The 18,950-nt window shown below is 47.1% G+C and overlaps 1 protein-coding gene across 2 annotated transcripts in view; it reads right to left on the minus strand.

Annotated features, from left to right (window-relative positions):
* The window catches only part of AVIL (advillin), a 55,081-nt gene that overhangs the window by 12,995 nt on the left and 23,136 nt on the right, over positions 1-18,950 (minus strand). For both annotated transcript variants that reach the window (XM_083427420.1, XM_083427419.1), the window contains exons 7-15: positions 18,636-18,841; positions 16,451-16,529; positions 14,663-14,761; positions 12,996-13,149; positions 11,921-12,021; positions 9,117-9,254; positions 6,937-7,095; positions 4,105-4,284; positions 1,021-1,166 (exon numbers count right to left, since the gene is read on the minus strand). In XM_083427420.1, the coding sequence (XP_083283546.1) occupies positions 1,021-1,166; positions 4,105-4,284; positions 6,937-7,095; positions 9,117-9,254; positions 11,921-12,021; positions 12,996-13,149; positions 14,663-14,761; positions 16,451-16,529; positions 18,636-18,841 (1,262 nt within the window). The remainder of the gene's footprint in view (positions 1-1,020; positions 1,167-4,104; positions 4,285-6,936; positions 7,096-9,116; positions 9,255-11,920; positions 12,022-12,995; positions 13,150-14,662; positions 14,762-16,450; positions 16,530-18,635; positions 18,842-18,950) is intronic.

The raw sequence follows: 18,950 nt of genomic DNA on the forward strand, positions 1-18,950 counted from the left end.
AATGCATGCGGGTTTCTCACAGTATCCCTTTGATATCATTAGTATCAAAATACCAACCCATATCCTCCCCCTGCCCCATTTAATCCAGATTCACCCTTACTGGGGGGAATCTGGTAAGTAATATTTGTGATATCCGAACACCTGCTTGCAATATTAATTTATTTATTTTTAATAATATTTTATTAAGATTTCCACAAAAGAACAAAGAAAAACAAACAGAAAAAGGGAAAAGCAAAACAATACCAGAAAACATACAAAAAAATAACAATTAAAAACAATTCCATCTTTCAGAACATATCTTACATTTGCTTGTTTCTCGGACTTCCCCACACCTCCCCCCTTTGTATTCCAGTTCAGTTGTTTGTTCAGCAAATCCTTTCCCTCTTTACCTTTACAGTGGTGCCCCGCAAGACGAATGCCTCGCAAGATGGAAAACCCGCTAGACGAAAGGGTTTTCCGTTTTGGAGGTGCTTCGCAAAACGAATTTCCTATGGGCTTGCTTTGCAAGACGAAAATGTCTTGCGAGTTCCTGCGATTTTTTTCCGCTCCCCACCCCCTTTTTCTAAGGCACTAAGCTGCTAATAGCCTTTTAGCAGCTAATCCGCTAATCCCTTAAGCCTTTAATAGCCGCTAATAGCCGCTAAACCGCTAATAGCGGTAATCCGCTAATCGGGTTGCTTCGCAAGACGAAAAAAACGCTAGACGAAGAGACTCGCGGAACGGATTCTTTTCGTCTTGCGAGGCACCACTGTATCTTAATTTTGATCTTAATATTTTAACTTTACCTTTCCCTCTATTAACATTCCATTTTTCCTAGTCTTTCAAACATTATTGCTAAAAAACCCTTAACCTCAATCCAACATCATTCCATCATTCATTAATTTTACATTGTTTCTGTAAATAATCTTTAAATTTCTTCCAATCTTCTTCCACCAACCTGCTTGCAATATTTAAGCCCCCTGCCTAGAAGCACCCAGATACACAAGCAAGTACCAGAGTTTAGGGACAGGGCGCAAATACCTTTTCTCACTTGCATAGGGGGCTTTGCCTCCAAGCAGCTCCCAAAAGTCGGGGGGCTCCTGCCCTTCTGCTACCATCTCCTGAATCCCGTTGCAGAGGGTGGTGGCCAGCTCCTTGGCCATTTCCCGTTCATCGCCACTGGAACCCTGGAATGAAAACCCACAGAGCTAAGGCGGTGGAAGTGGAAGGGCAGCTTGCTGACCCACATCTAGGTGGGCTACGCAACAATCTTGAAAGATTTTGGTGTAAGGGGACGCCTGCAGTCATGCCTTGACAAGACACCATGGGAAGTACAATGAATAAATGCTTACCGTATTTTTTGCTCTATAAGACTCACTTTTTCCCTCCTAAAAAGTAAGGGGAAATGTGTGTGCGTCTTATGGAGCGAATGCAGGCTGTGCAGCTATCCCAGAAGCCAGAACAGCAAGAGGGATTGCTGCTTTCACTGCGCAGCAATCCCTCTTGCTGTTCTGGCTTCTGAGTTTCAGAATATTTTTTTCCTTGTTTTCCTCCTCCAAAAACTAGGTGCGTCTTGTGGTCTGGTGCGTCTTATAGAGCGAAAAATACGGTAAGTCAAGAAAGAACTTCGCATATGAAGTTGAATGTATGTAAATGCACCAAAATCTTGAGGGAGAATTTCCTGAAGAAAGAAATTAAATATTGTAGCTTAAGCCAAGAAGAAATGTAACATATGGACCTGAATGTTTAGAAATATATCAAAACCGTGAGAGAGAATTTACTGAAGAAGTCCGAGACTCTTCATGGGCGAAACAGGTGACCAACGCCAGCACCCTGTCTAACTCTGGTGCGTAACATCGCTGACACTTCGTTTGATCAAACTTATCTTCGTTGATATCTACAGGAGCCTGGCTAAAGGAACTTTAAAGACCGAATCTTCCTTTAGGACACAATTTGAATGAGTTTTCTGTTTGTGGCTTCTGTAGTAGATCTTGTACCTTGTTCTCTCAGTGTTTGGATTATTAATATAAGATTTAGAATGTAGAATGGTTTGGTAGTGTTTTGTGTGCCGCTTATGTGCTGCTTACTTCATACTGGTCTACTACTTGACAAGACACCAAACATTTCCCCCTGAGCTATCTGGGCAGTACAGGCCTTATGTACTTCTGCACTTGGAGCTAGAAGTCAACAATCTTGCCCCCTTCCATAAAAAGGGGCTGTGTTTGCACATAACACTAAACCCTGGTTTAGCATGATAAGAACAAGCTGTAGCAAGCCATTGACTGGTTTTGACAAACCATAGTTAAGATTAACCCTGGTTTGCCTGGGTTGTGACATCACGCAAAGCAGCATTTAAATCTAAAGTGGAAGCAAAAGCTTCCAAGTGAGATGTTTCTATTGTAGCCCAAGAGTTGCTACGGCTTGTCCTCATAAATGCAAATGCAGCCACTGCAGGGAGATGTTCTAGGAATAGAAGAAGTTTCCTTATGCAGAGTCAGCCCCCTGGTCCATCTAGCTCTGTATTGGCTATCCTAAACTGGATGACAGTGGCTCTCCAGGGGTAATAATAATAATAATAATTTTTATTTATATCCCGCCCTCCCCAGCTGAAGCCGGGCTCAGGGCGGCTAACAACAATAAAATAATACAACATTCTAAAACCATTTCATTATAAAATTAATTCAAATCAAATTGATAGCAACCATTGGGCTAGAGTTCTGTGAAGATTGCCAAAGGAGGGAGTCAGGCTATGCCCTGGCCAAAGGTCTGGTGGAACAGCTCTGTCTTGCAGGCCCTGCGGAAAGATGTCAAGTCCCGCAGGGCCCTAGTCTCTTGTGACAGAGCGTTCCACCAGATTGGGGCCACGGCCGAAAAGGCCATGGCTTTGGTCGAAGCCAGCCTAATCTCCCTGTGGCCTGGGACCTCCAAGATGTTTTTTCTCTGTAAGTTCCTCTGTGGGACATACCAGGAGAGGCGGTCCCGTAGGTACGAGGGTCCTAGGCCGTATAGGGCTTTAAAGCTTAAAACCAGCACCTTAAACCTGATCCTGTACTCCACTGGGAGCCAGTGCAGCTGGTTTTAGACAGGAGTCTTTTGTAAACCCACCTGGAGTTGCAGCAGATTGAATCTGGGACCTTGTGCATGCAAAATGTGTGCTCTATCACCTCTGAGATATAGGTAGGGTGCTCTTCCTCTGGAATTTGCTGCCCTAGGCAACTGCTACACTCTGCTCCGTGATAATCCTAGTTCTGTGTTCCTGGCCATGTGCACTTTCTCAAAGTGCCCTCTACAGTCACGGGGGCTTGTGACTTCCTTTCTCTATTTAATTTTAAGCTGCTACTCACTGTGTGCCAAAATCTGAATAGCATACCATAGCTGAAATGCTTTCGAAATTTATTCCTACGTTAGTATGTTTCAGAGCACAATTCAAAGTGTTGGTGCTGACTTTTAAAGCCCTAAATGGCCTTGGCCCAGTATACCTGAAGGAGTGTCTCCACCCCCATCGTTCAGCTCGGACACTGAGGTCCAGCTCCGAGGGCCTTCTGGCGGTTTCCTCACTGCAAGAAGCGAAGTTACAGGGAACCAGGGAGAGGGCCTTCTTGGTGGTGGCACCCGCCCTGTGGAATGCCCTCCCATCAGATGTCAAGGAAATAAACAACTATCTGACTTTTAGAAGACATCTGAAGACTCCCCTATTTACAGAAGTTTTTAATGATTGATGTTTTATTGTGTTTTTAATATTCTGTTGGGAGTCACCCAGATCGCCTGGGGAAACCCAGATGGGTGGGGTATTATTATTATTAATAATAATAAGTCACACATTTCCAAGTTATCTTTCACAACCATGAAAGACAGAGAATTGGGACTACTCTGCTGTTTTTAATGAAAGTTGGAGGTTCCCTCGCCACTGCAAGGAGTCCAAATTCTATACCAGACATTTGGTCTCACCAATTTTTCTTTTCTTAATTCCGACACCCACCTGTCCATGTAAAAACCTTTCTGGCGGGATGCCCCTGTGGCGGCCTGTTTGAAAAGCAAAGGATGGTGGGGTTCTGGATTCCCCCCCCCCGCCCTCCTGTTGACGTTGCCCTCATCCCTGCTCCGAGCCACCTTTCCTAGCCTCACCTTGCCATACCACAAGTAATGGTCCGTCTCGGTCTTCAGCAAGAAGACATCGTTGGAGTTGAGAGAGGCAGCTACAGAGGGCACTTCTACCGCCTTCGTGTTGGAGCTGTCCGTTCCACGGATCTGGAAGAGCCGCACTGGTGGTTCCGCTTCGCTCCTGCCTTTCCTGGATGTCCCGCCCTAAAGACCAAGTGAGGGAAGGGCAGAACAACAAACCGACATCGCTGCTAACCTAACAACACGACTGGAGCAATGGAACAGTTCACCTAAGTAACCTTAATGGCCTTACAGCAGTGGTGATGAATTAGATTGGGGTCAGCAACCTTTTGCAGCCATGGGCTGGTCCACCGTCCCTCAGACCATGTGGTGGGCCAGACTATATTTTGGGGGAAAAATAAATGAACAAATTCCTATGCCCCACAAATAACCCAGAGATGCATTTTAAATAAAAGGACACATTCTACTCATGTAAAAACACGCTGGCCGGATTGAGAAGGCGATTGGGCTGCATCCGGCCCACAGGCCTTAGGTTGCTTTCCCAGGATAAGATGATAATATTTATTCCTTCGCTCGCTGCTGCATGTGGGGAGCCTCCTCTTCATTCTCCTGACTGGGCCTCTGGTCTCCTACCCCAGAGTCCTACCCTGATGGCCGCACTGGCTATGCAGGTGAAAATTTACAAAATGCACATCTACTAGGAAAGAAGCTGGAGGGGCAAAGGTCTGGGATTATCAGTTCTCAACTGTGCAACAGACAAGTATTTTCAATGAGAAGCTTCTAGATGGGACTTGAGTTAAATACTTAAGGCAAAGGCGAAACCAACCCTGAGATTAATACCTGTGACCAGGGCTTTTTTTTTTTCTGGGGGCAGGCATACTCCTAAACATATTGTGAATCTATGTTTGACCTCCTAGAGGGGCAGTATTTCAATATGAGTAGGAAAATGAGAGTACCCCTAAACATTTTTTTCTTAGAAAAAAGCACTGCCTTTGACCGACACCTATTGAAACACTTCCTCTTTCTCATCCTATTAAATAAGTGCACAAATATTTCTGGAGGCAGACTCACTAGACTATTGGGAGTTCAGATACCTTTTCCACGCACTTCTGAATATTGATAAATTCATCATTAGCAGGGAAGCCTCAGAACAAGTATTTAATCTTCTGCTACATCTGACACCTGCCTGGATCAAAGGATTTCATTTGTATAAATGGGATTCTTCATCACTGATTCTGCAGATACCAGCTGGTGACATATTTAGTCCTAATTCCCAGTTTGTGGAGGAAATGAAATGCCTTTCTAACCCATGATTTGGTTACTATCTGTAAAACCTGTAAAACCAATAAGAACAATATTCAGCAATACTGTCCTGAAAATGCCTGGTTGGATTTTTTTAAAAAAGGCTTAAGAACAAATTGCTGGCACCATCCAACTTTGAGGTGAAGAATATCTCGAAGCATAGATGCTACCCCACTAAAAGCCTAGTTCCAGGTACTCATTAAATGAATGTCTGGACCATATGATCCCAACGAGAGGGTAGCTACCGCAATCGGTGCCAACTGCAAAAAAAAATTGTGAGCTGATCCTTATCCAGGTGTGCAATTATATATTTTTTTAAATCACACAGAGCAGAGTAAAAAAAAAAAATTGGTCAGCCAGAGTGGCTGGAACACTAGAATTTGGAATATTTTGCCAATCAGGTAAGGACAAGGAAAAACAGAGACAGCAGCAGATGAAGGGCAGGAAAGTCAGGACTGCCAAATTGTGAGATCGTGTGAATCCCTATTCCAAAGGCATTGAAATCCAGTTCCCATTTGTTTTTTTCAACTTTCAGAAGAGATTGCTTGCACAATGAGGACTATAACCTCTCTTATTTTTTTTCCTTTTTAAAGGAAAGGCAGGAGAAAGGGAAAAACACGAAAAGCCAAACCTGGTGCCTGATTTGGCATTTGGATTTCTCGAGTATCTAGGACTCCCTGCCTCCCTCTTCCCTTTTCTTACAGCAGGGATGACAGAGACAAGCTTCCATATTCATTCAAAGAAGGGAAGCTCCAACAAGGAATGAACTGTGGTGTCACTCTATGCCCTTCCCATCTTGGCTGCTGTAAGCGACAAGAATAAGACCCAAGGACAGACTGTTCCACTAAGACGTCAGGGAACCTGGATTCTGGTCTCCTCCTTCGCTCCTGACTTTTGCCCCTCAGAATATACCAGAAGGGCAAAGAGTTTGTGTTCAGGGAGAATCTGGCTGTGACTCACAATGGCCTTGAGCAGGTACAGCAGGGATGGGGAACGTGTGGCCCTACAGGTCCCATCACCCCCAACCATTGGGCTCAGGATTATGGGATGTGAAGTCCCAACAATATCTGGAGGGTCCCGGGATCCTTGCTTCTAAGCTGCAGCAACACGCTTAGCTGTAACAGGCCTGACGCCCAGTGGCGTAGCGTGGGTTGTCAGCACCCGGGGCAAGGCAAGTAATTTGCGCCCCCTAACCCGGGGCAAGGCAAGTAATTTGCGCGCCCCCCCGCTGCACTGTCCCTCCCCCAGATAGTCCCTCGCTCTCTCTCCGCACCACACCGCACGCCTGGCACCCTCCCCTCCACAGTGGGCGGCGACCCGGCGGCTCGGATCAGATTCGCACAGCCAGCACTGCAGTGAGAGAGAGAGGGTGAGCCAGGTAGGGGCAGAGAGCTGCGAGTGCGAGCGCGCCCCCCCCCAGATGTTGCGCCCGGTGCGGACGGCCACCCCTGCACCCCCCACGCTACGCCACTGCTGACGCCTGGGGAATTCAGTTTGTGGTTTTCCATGGTGCTCCTTAATCCTCCTCCATACCTCAAAGAAGACAAGCTTGCCTTTGAAGATGGCCAAGAAGTGGCGCGGCTCTTTGCCCATGTTCAGCCGCACCTGCACAGGCTCCCCGTTGTACTGCTGATCCAGCTCCACTGCATGGTAGGCTGAAGCCGCAAGCTCGTCCACCGTGGCATGGCGTCCCTGTTGAGTACAGCAATGGAGTTCACTGAAATTGAAAGTGCTTGTAGGCATTGCTATGGGTTTAAATTTGATTGGTTGGTAACTGAATTCTATAGTGTTCTCTAGCGGTTCTCAGAGACATCACCTTGCCAACAAAGGTCCGCATAGTTAAAGCCATGGTTTTCCCAGTAGTGATGTATGGAAGTGAGAGCTGAACCATAAAGAAGGCTGATGGCCGAAGAATTGATGCTTTTGAATTATGGTGTTGGAGGAGACTCTTGAGAGTCCCATGCAAGAAGATCAAACCAATCCATTCTGAAGGAAATCAGCCCTGAGCGCTCACTGGAAGGACAGATCGTGAAGCTGAGGCTCCAAGACTTTGGCCACCTCATGAGAAGAGAAGACTCCCTGGAAAAGACCCTGATGTTGGGAAAGATGGAGGGCACAAGGAGAAGGGGACAACAGAGGATGAGATGGTTGGAGAGTGTTCTCGAAGCTACCAGCATGAGTTTGACCAAACTGCGGGAGGCAGTGGAAGGCAGGAGTGCCTGGCGTGCTCTGGTCCACGGGGTCACGAAGAGTCGGACATGACTAAATGACAAAACAACAACAACAGCGGTTGTCATGTGATTAGTTAAGGTTGGTCACATGGGAGGGAAATAGTGAAGGAGAGACTTCATTTTATGGGAAGCAAGATGACTGTGTTTTAGAATCCACTGTGAACACTGCTCAGTTGAATAGAGTGTTAGAGTGTTTCTTCTCGGCTTAAGAGAGCAGGTAAAATGGAGAAGGTAAATCTCTCATAGGAGCTGCAAGGCATGGCCTAACTGAGAGACAGAAGGCTGAGTGCTGAGCTCTCGAAAGACAGGAAAACACAGCTGTTTGGAAGTTAGAAGAAGAGACTGTAATAATAATAAGAATTTTTAAATTTATATCCTGCCCATCTTGCTGGGTTTCGCAAGCCACTCTGGGCGGCTTACAACATATATAAAAACACAACAAAGCATCAAACATTAAAAAACAAAATATCCTATATGAGCAACAAACAAGCCAATAAATCAATAGAAACCAACAACAACAACCAGTTTATGGTTATACCCAAATTAAAAAAACTGCCAACCCCAACTAAACATTTAACCAACATCAACCTGACCAAAACAAAAAAGGAACAAAATTTAGAACCGTTTAAAACATTTTAAAACCTTTTAGCCAGTTGCCCCAACCCAAGAGTTGTTCCAGCAATGTCTGTCCGGCCTCCCAGGAGCCTCTTTTAGGAAGAACACAAAGTGGCTTCAAATCAGTGTGAAGTTAAATACAAATATGCATCCATGAATACAAGGGAATAATACAAAAATGAAATTAAAACAACGGCCACAATGTAAAAAATAAATAAATGTAGGCCCATGCTTGGATGAGCATGCAACTGTAAATATTATGTTTTAATTTATCTACAATCAGCAGTTACTGCAAGTAAAGTTTTTGAATGTTAGAGTCTGGACATTGGTTTAATTTCCAAAGAAGGGGGGTGTCAGTCATATATATGATTTGACCTTAGCTGCACTTTCACTACCCATATATTCAACAGTCCCTGAAGCACAGAGAGATCTAGCATGCGGTGAGTATAGCTGCACATTACGGCCACGCTGAGTGAGGGTCTCCAACGTAGGCTCTCATTAGCCATATTGGATTTAAGAGACTTAAGTACAAATCCTCAGGGAGCCCTGAAAGTTATTGGACGACTCTTAGCCAGTCAATTTCTCTCAGTCTCATCCATCCAAAAGGGTTGTGTCCTGGGAGTAACACAAGTAAAATCTATGCATGTCAAGCTTTATGGCGGGAGGGAGTGGAGCGCAAGGAGTGTGTGCGCTATATGCAGTTTGTGCACCAGCCAATTTCCCTAACCATAGTTTACAGCCACCATTACCTGTACACCATGGACAATTGAAAGGAACATTTGGTAGCAGCACCTAAGACTTCTGAAGCCAACTCCTTTGGGAAGTCAACAGAAACAGGGCCTTCCTCATCTGAAGCTGTTCACTTACCTGCCAAATGTACAAGATGTAATGGGGTTTCCTGTTGACCTCATAGGTGTACAGGATTAAGTAGCAGTCTCCACCGTAGAAGAATCCATGCCATCGATGGTCCACTGGCACCAGCTCCAGGTTCTCAACCCTCCAGACCTAGAGATAACAAGACAGAGGGTGGGACTCAGCAAATGGGCAGTCATAACCTAGAGAATGGTTAATCAACCTATTTCTGGCCCATATTTGGACATTTATCTGCTTTCTAAAAAATAAAACTGTACGAAAATTCGTATTTTAGTACGCATTTTATCAAAGGCGATGGATTCAAATACACATAATAAAAATGATTAGTGACGGTGGCATGCAAAAATGCATAAAATTAGGGAGGAAATGCTTGCGACAATATGGACAATAGTAAAAGCGGCATACAAAAAATTATTTATTGGGAGAAATTTGCACTAAAATGCTGATGAATTTTCATGAGGTTTTTTTAAAAAATGCAAATTGCTGCATTAAATGTGGAGAACTGAATTTAAGACTGGAAAAAAGGGAAGCCCAGAGAACCACAACTGACAGATCCTTTCATTGCTACCTTAACACTTGTTCTGCTGAGATTAATTGAAATGTAGGGCAAGGGGACTGATGCAGGATTAGACTGGCAGGTGAGCAGGTGGAAGCAACACATTATCCCTCTGGTGCTGGCACACCACTGATCCCCCCCAAAAAAAACATCCTCAGGGCTGCTTTTCCGGCCAGGCTTGCTCCGAGTTTCACAAGCTGACATGGCAGCAGGCAGTGGGAGAATTAAAAATAGCTGACAGTGGCACTTGCATAGCAGAATCAGTGAGCAGGGATAAGGATACGCACCTCTTCTTCTGCCCACCAATTCTCCCCCAAAACACTGGACAAGTTAAGCGCATGATTGGATCCCTGTGTTTCCTTCATTACATCTAGTGCTGCACGCAGAGATACTTTAGAGCAGGCATACTGTAGATTTCGGGTGGTGCTGTGGTCTAAACCACAGAGCCTAGGACTTGCCGATCAGAAGGTTGGCGGTTCGAATCCCCGCAATGGGGTGAGTTCCCGGTGCTTGGTCCCTGCTCCTGCCAACCTAGCAGTTCGAAAGCATGTCAAAGTGCAAGTAGATAAACAGGTACCGCTCTGGCGGGAAGGTAAACGGCGTTTCCGTGCGCTGCTCTGGTTCACCAGAAAGCAGTTTAGTCATGCTGGCCACATGACCCAGAAGCTGTACGCTGGCTCCCTCGGCCAATAAAGCGAGATGAGCGCCGCAACCCCAGAGTCGGCCACAACTGGACCTAATGGGCAGGGGTCCCTTTGCCTTTACCTTTTACTGTAGATTTCACACGTCCAACATCTCAGCTCTTGTGACTTGTGAATGAACACAAAATAAATTCCAAGGAACATCAACTCCTAAGAGCTAAACAATCGCATTCTGTACCCAGATTATATGGTGCCAATTAAGACAACAATGCAGTTTTTCCTACTCTGAACATTTCTGGCTGCAATGAAATTGCCTTTTCCTGCCACGAAATGGCAGTTATTATTTATTTTAAAAAACCTTTTGTAGAAACTTGGGGGAAGGGTGCAAAAGCAATATGGTAGAAACATTACAGATGAATGCTACTCGCATTCCTAAACAGCAAGTTTTCAGCAGTTTGTTGCTAATGACTTCTAAGGCTTTGCAAATCCTCTCCCCTCCGGTTGCTAAGCCTTAGGCTGCCAGACCCCTCTGTGTGACATCACAGCAGCTAAGCCAGGCATAGGCAAACTCCGGCCCTCCAGATGTTTGGGACTACAATTCCCATCATCCCTAGCTAACAGGACCACTGGTCAGGGATGATGGGAATTGTAGTCCCAAACATCTGGAGGGCCGGAGTTTGCCTATGCCTGCGCTAAGCCAAGGTGACTGTGACTCGCCCAACCTCACTTCCAGTATCAGAGTACCATAATCATTCACTACTGGAGCATATCAATCACCTCTGTGCTAGTATGTTATTTTGGAAATATAAAAGAAGAGAAAAATATTGTATGCAAATGTGGGGCACTTATACAGTGATACCTCGGGTTACAAACACCTTGGGTTCAAACTCCGCTAACCCGGAGGTAGTACCTCGGGTTACAAACTTTGCCCCAGGATGAGAACGAAAATCGCATGCTGGTGGCACGGCGGCAGCAGGAGGCCCCATTAGCGAAAGCGCGCCTCAGGTTAAGAACAGTTGTGAGTTAAGAATGGACCTCCGGGATATTTGTAGAATAAATTGGAAAGAAATTCTTCCAATTTTTCTTCTTATTTTTTCTTTTTCCTTTCTTCCTTTTTTCTTTTTTGTTCTTTTTTATATATGTGCGCTTATCTGAAAAATATATGTATGCATGTATTTGTATGTATTTTGCTTGTATTTTGTGATAATTATGTCAAATAAAATTTAATTAATAATAAAAAAAATGGCCCTCTGGAATGAATTAAATTCGTAACCTGAGGTACCAAGAGGCAGTGTGGTGTAGTGGTTAAGAGTGGCGGACTCGTAATCTGGTGAACCGGGTTCGCATCTCCGCTCCTCCACATGCAGCTGCTGGGTGACATTGGGCTAGTCACACTTCTTTGAAGTCTCTCAGCCCCACTCACCTCACAGAGTGTTTGTTGTGGGGGAGGAAGGGAAAGGAGAATGTTAGCCGCTTTGAGACTCCTTCAGGTAGTGATAAAGCGGGATATCAAATCCAAACTCTTCTTCTTCCACTGTACTCACTAGAGAGCCAACAAGAAATCGAGCTTCCATTCTGGGATTGGGGCTCATAACTCTTACCTCCACTTTTCCTTCCCCGCTATCAACCATTCTCTCCTGGGCTGCCAACTCTGGTCGGGCGTGCAAGAGGGTGGCATCAAATTTCTCTTGGGCGACCTTAGCTGGAAAGGAAACATCTGTCAAAGGGAGGAAGCAGCTGGCATCCATCAGAGCGAGGTTTTGCCAAGTGGGGCGCATGATCCCTTGGGCCTGGAGACAAGTACAAGGGTTGCAACAAGGCTAGGAGAAATTGCAACCTCTTGGCCAAAATTGCTGAAAACCTGAAGATGCTAATCATCCTAATAATGATAATAATAATAATTTATTATTTATATTCTGCCCATCTGGATTTCCTTGACGTCTGATGAGAGGGTGTTCCACAGGGTGAGCGCCACTACCCAGAAGGCCCTCTGACTTCTCGCGGTGAGGGAACTGCCAGAAGGCTCTCAGAGCTGGACCTCAATTTCCAGAACGATGGGGGTGGAGACGCTCCTTCAGGTATACTGCGTTGAGCCTGTTCAGGGCAGGCTTCCTCAAACTTGGCCCTCCAGATGTTTTTGGCCTACAACTCCCATGATCCCTAGCTAGCAGGACCAGTGGTCAGGGATGATGGGAACTGTGTCTCAAAACATCTGGAGGGCCAAGTTCGAGGGAGCCTGGTTTAGGGCTTTAAAGGTCAGCACCAACACTTTGAATTGTGCTCGGAAACGTACTGGGAGCCAATGTATGTCTTTCAGGCGGCCGCTCCCAGTCACCAGTCTAGCTGCTGCATTCTGGATTAATTGTATTTTCTGGGTCACCTTCAAAGCTAGCCCCACGCAGAGCACATTGCAGTAGTCTAAGCGGAAGATAACTAGAGCATGCACCACTCTGGCAAGACAGTCTGTGGGCAGGAAAGGTCTCAGCCTGCGTACCAGATGGAGCTGGTAGACAGCTCCCCTGGACACAGAATTGACCTGCGCTTCCAGACAATGACAACTGGGAATGACAGAATGCAAACCAGAATTGGCCTGAACCAGAGATGGAGAGGGAGGTGTCTACGCAGCTCCTTGCCAGTGGCCCAAAGGATCCGAGGCATGTCTCTGCACATCCTTACCAATTTTGCCAACATTGTACGTTCTTCCTAGCCCCACAGTCTGGTCCTGGACTGTCCATTTCTGGAACAGCTGCTTGAACATGGCTGACTCTGCCCCGTCATGAACCGTCTCCAGGTTAGTGCTCGGAGGGTAGCCTTTCATCTGAACGAATTCCTGTAACAAGCAAGGAAGGAAGGAAGGAAGGATAGGCTTTGGGTCCTGCCTCTAGCGCAGGTTTCCTCTGCAGCCTTTAGCATGTTGCTACTGAAAGAGAAAGGGACGCGGGTGGCGCTGTGGGTTAAAGCCTCAGCACCTAGGGCTTGCTGATCGGATGGTCGGCGGTTCGAATCCCCGTGGCGGGGTGCGCTCCCGTTGTTCGGTCCCAGCGCCTGCCAACCTAGCAGTTCGAAAGCACTCTCGGGTGCAAGTAGATAAATAGGGACCGCTTACTAGCGGGAAGGTAAACGGCGTTTCCGTGTGCGGCTCTGGCTCGCCAGAGCAGCGTTGTCACGCTGGCCATGTGACCCGGAAGTGTCTCCGGACAGCGCTGGCCCCCGGCCTCTTGAGTGAGATGGGCGCACAACCCTAGAGTCTGTCAAGACTGGCCCGTACGGGCAGGGGTACCTTTACCTTTTCCTTTACTGAAAGAGAACCAGTGTGGTGTTGGACTAGGAACTGGGAGGTAAAGGGACCCCTGACCATTAGGTCCAGTCATGACCGACTCTGGGGTTGCGTCGCTCATCTCGCTTTATTGGCCAAGGGAACCGGCGTACAGCTTCCGGGTCATGTGGCCAGCATGACTAAGCCGCTTCTGGCGAACCAGAGCAGCGCACAGAAATGCCGTTTACCTTCCCGCTGGAGTGGTACCTATTTATCTACTTGCACTTTGATGTGCTTTCGAACTGCTAGGTGGGCAGGAGCAGGGACCGAGCAACAGGGGCTCACCCCGTTGCGGGGATTTGAACTGCCAACCTTCTGATTGGCAAGTCCCAGGCTCTGTGGTTTAACCCACAGCGCCACCCGCGTCCCCAGGAACTGGGAGACCAGGCTCCAAATTCCCAGTCACCATCTCTCAGCCTAATTTATCTCCTCACAGTGTTGTTGTGAGGATAAAATTGGGAGCGAGAGAAGCACCCGTGCCACACTGAATTCCTTGGACATAAATGTAAAGCTGGGGACATAAAAGTGAAAAATAAATTTACAGCAGGGACAGTGAAACTCAGGACTGCCGGCTAAATGTGGTTCTACAGCTGATTAAAAACTGAGCTTGGGGGAAGAATAACAATCCCAGTAAATCTTCCGTTTCTGCCAACAGGCCTCAAATAAGCCACAGCAACTGCAGTCAGGCTGTGTGTTTTATGGTGGTTTGACAACCATGTTAAGCAATTACTGGCAGCGGCAAGAGGAGGGGGGGGGGCTGGAAGGGAAGTTAGCGCACCCTAACAAAAGCTCCTTAAAGGCACCTTCCACATATCCTCTGAAAGGCTAAATAAGGATAGTGACAAATACTAGAAAACAGGCAGTCCCTGGTAAATTGGAACATGCAAAACTGGTTCATCTTCCAACCTTGCATTTTTAAAAAAGAATTATATACACATCTTTCTGTCTCTGCATTTCCCATCTGCATACGACTGGGGCATTTGAAATTATAACAAAATTGCAGCTTAGCTGAATTCTCGTGCCATACCAAGGCCTTAGACATGGCTGTTTGCTTCTCCATCTTAGAGGCTCCTTTGCCCTTCCAGACGTAGATTTTCATCCCGCCGTGATCCAGAATGTAGCAGTCCTAAGGCACAAATGAGAAGTTTATCATTAGCACAGGAAGAATTTCTCGCAGCTCCCCGATTGGTTTCATGTCTTTCTGTGTAAAATGGGCGAAAACTATAAATCCTTGGTTCCCCACCCACCTCTTACGTAAACAGGCAAGAGGAATGTCTCAACCTGAGGCTGATGACAGGGGAAGAGAATCGAGACAAGATTTAAAAAAAAAAAAAAAATGTTGGGAGAGGCAATCTTATGCTTCTGACAATGGCCAGCAGCTGCCACTCTAGACCAGCTGTCTCAGGTTGCTGCCTAGTCAATTCACATGTGGCTCCTGAATGCCAGCCACGTCTTATGGCCAGCAGGTGGGGAAAGCAGAAGAAACACATGTGGCAGATTTACACGTGGTCTGATAGTAGAGCAGGCATGTCCAAAGCCTCTTTGGTCGGTCGGTTTATTTCCTGGGGTTGGTTTATTTCCTGGGGTAAAATCCTAAAAAAAGCTAAACAAATCACAAATCCAATCCTAAAAAAAGCAGCAACAAGTTTGGGGTAAAATCATAAAAAGTTCAACAACTTCAATCTTAAAAAAAAAAGGTCAACAACTTTGGTCGGCCCTCACGGCCCTTCACTTCATCAAATCTGGCCCTCTTTGGTAGTAGAGTATACTGGGGCTGTGCACACACTATGAAAGCACACTCAAAAGACATTCTTTCCGTTAATTCTGGGCACTGCAGTTTACAAATGGCAATTTCCAGCAATCATTAATGAGCTACAGTGCCCAGAATTCTTTGAGGGAAAGAATTGTGGTGTGTGAGAGCCATTTATGGGTTTCAGGAAATGTTTCCAAGAACATGTGCTCAGAATTGAGTACAGGCAGCTCCCATTTTGCACACATTCAAGGCATGTGCGACCGCTGACACTCACACCGTTTTTGGTCCTGGAAGGTGCAGGGGCTGGGACAGCATGGGGCAGGCGTATGCGCAACCCACCAATGACCTGGAACGCAACCCATGCGTGAATGGGAAGTTGCCTGTACAAGGTTGCAACCACAAGTGATTTATTCCGTAGAATTATAGCAATCTCAGTGTAAACGGTTTGTGGATTGCAGCTGCTAGGGGTGCAAAGAGGCAGCGATTTCTCTTCCATCCTGAGTTTATTGCGACCAGCACTGTTTCAGTTGGGCTACAGGTTGGCTTCTGCTATAACCTACATTGCTTAACCAAATTAATTTCAGTGGAAGGGAAATACAGAAAACAACACAGTTGTTTATGTAATGTTTGCAGGCTAAAAAACCTGCAGCGAAACCACTCGTTTTTGCTTGCATGGTTTCTGTTCCTGACTTCCAAGGAACACGTGAATCAAAGCAATTTCTATTTCTGTTTCTGACTGATTTCTCAAACACCCCTAACAGCTACAGGCTTGATTTTTAACATGGGCATTAGAAGAAGAAGAGTTTGGATTTGATATCCCGCCTTTCACTCCCTTTAAGGAGTCTCAGAGCGGCTAACATTCTCCTTTCCCTTCCTCCCCCACAACAAACACTCTGTGAGGTGAGTGGGGCTGAGAGACTGTGACTGGCCCAAGGTCACCCAGCAGCTGCATGTGGAGGAGCGGGGAATCGAACCTGGTTCACCAGGTTACAAGTCTACTGCTCTTAACCACCACACCACACCGAGGCCCCTGAAGAACCTGCACCCCCATTTCGGACTTACGTCATGGCTCAGCATATCCTGCATGAGGGGCCGTTTGGCTTCTTCTGTGACTTGCATTTTCCCTTCGGAGTCCGAGACACTAGAAGAGAGGCAAGAGGGAGGGAGGAAGAGAGATTTGTCTGCTCTTTCGCTTCTGCATTCAACATATTGGCCAACTCCCCCAAATATTTCCTCTAAAGCCCCCCTAAAATTTTACTCGTCTCCCTTCAAGTCCTTGTCCCTCCTAGAGTGACTTCATGTTTTCATGTTCATCATTCGATAGCTGCAATACCAACTGATGGTGTTATGTACTGAAGTTCTCACCCTGGGCCAACAGGGGGATACTGTAGATAGTTATGCAAAGAAGGGATCGAAAGTGGCGTTCAGTGATTGGATAGTTTTAGAAAGTTGCTACAGTTACGTTGTACTGGAGCTCTATATAAGCAGGCTGGCTGAACCCTTCAGTTCAGTTCTGTTCCGGCCTGTGAATAAACAAGAGCTGTTTGAAGAATCACTGTGTCGTCTGATATGTTCACCCACAACTTAACAGATGGCACATATGTGAAGGACAGCCATCACATCAAATATCACACCTCCACATGCTTTTTCACGCATTCTGCTGCAAATCACGGAATGGTCAAGTCATTGAGTGATGCACTTGTTTGCGTGAATCCACCCAAAGACTTGCCAGCACCCAAGGGAACCATCACTTATTTGCTTCGGTCAACCAGATCACATTGTGACTATTACTATTCATAAAGACTGATCTCAGTACCATGTTGAGGCTTTTCCTCTTCTTGCCGCTTCCTTGGGGGGGGGGGGGCTGCCCACCTCTTTCCTTCCCCCCTTCCTCTGTGCATGACCCAGCAGCTTCCAAAACGTCCCCTTCTCCTAGCTCTGCTAGCAGGCGGGATTTTTGAAAGCAAAAGGGGCAACCTTATTTTCCTTCTTTCAGTCTATTCCATGAGCACTAAACACCTCTTTCACTCCCGTGCTGCATCAGTGACAAAGCCACTTCTGACATAAGGAGGAGGTGGTGTTGCGGGCTCACGTCCCCAACAATCGCACGGGGCTGACTTCAGCCCCACGCGACCGGGGGAATCCTCGGGCCGCGTCAGCCCCAGGGCCAACCAATCGGCTGGCTCCGGGGGTGTGGCCTGGGTCATTTAAGGCCGGCACGGCCCCGGGATCTCCCCTTTTCGTCCTCGCAGCGGATTTGGTTTCCCACCCACCCACCCTCTAGGTTTTTCCTCTGACCTTGCTATGGACTTCGGTTGGTCTCTGTTAAGGGGCCTGGTAGGAATTTTTTCCACTTGGCGATTGGCACTGGCCATTCGATTTTTCGCCTACCTTGTAGCAAATCGTCACAACGCCTCTTGGTTATGGCGGTTAGGCATTGGTAGGGGTATTTTTATGTAGATGAGTTGGGGGGGAGCGCCATCATCTCCCCCAAATATTTAAGGGTAGTCCAGTAAAGGATTCCAGGTGGCATTGCCTTGTCCGAAACCTACGGAGGCCAGGGCCTAAAGCACTCCCCCGAGCGGTGACCCCTTGGGGAGTTCCTAGTGATGTGCATCTCAGGGCTCCCCCTGCTGGTGTTAACCCTTTCCGGTTTTCATGCTTACAGGCTGAAGCCGGATAGTCTGATAGGACCAATGTCTAAAGCCAATACCGCTCTTAATGGTAAAGGTAAAGGTACCCCTGCCCGTACAGGCCAGTCTTGACAGACTCTAGGGTTGTGCGCCCATCTCACTCTATAGGCCAGGGACCAGCACTGTCCAGAGACACTTCCGGATCACATGGCCAGCATGACATCGCTGCTCTGGCGAGCCAGAGCCGCACACGGAACGCCGTTTACCTTCCCGCTAGTAAGCGGACCCTATTTATCTAATTGCACCCGGGAGTGCTTTCAAACTGCTAGGTTGGCAGGCGCTGGCACCGAGCAACGGGAGCGCACCCCGCCGCGGGGATTCGAACCGCCGACCTTTCGATCGGCAAGCCCTAGGCGCTGAGGTTTTTACCCACAGCGCCACCCGCGTCCCAATACCGCTCTTACCTGTAACCAATAAAGTTGTGGCCAATTTTTGCCCATTAACCTAAACTAGTGGTGTTCTGTGTCTTTATTTTTTCCAACTGGTGGGAGGGGGGAATCGCCACGCAACTCCCACTGAGCTTCGCATGCAAAAGGGAAGTCTTATTGACGTACCGATAGAGTGAGACATTTGTCTTCCGCTGCTGGTCCACCACCTCATCAGGAATGGCAGGCTGGATTTCCTCCAACCTCTCCCCAAGCTCGTTCTCCATCACTTTCATCAAGTCTGGACTGGCTTCTTCCACCTCGCCCTCCACCACCCCGATCTCAGCCCGGCCCCCACGCTCTCGGTCGCGGATATCTTTGGCCAGAAGCATTGCCTAAGGAACACATGAGGAGCACAGGAAACAGCCCATGACCAAATCAGACCATGTAGTCCATCTAACAGTCTTGCCCACGCTGGAGATGTCAGAGATTGAATTCAGGGTG

This window comes from Podarcis tiliguerta (genome assembly GCF_965153285.1).
Source record: "Podarcis tiliguerta genome assembly, chromosome: 2".
NCBI classification, from domain to species: domain Eukaryota; kingdom Metazoa; phylum Chordata; class Lepidosauria; order Squamata; family Lacertidae; genus Podarcis; species Podarcis tiliguerta.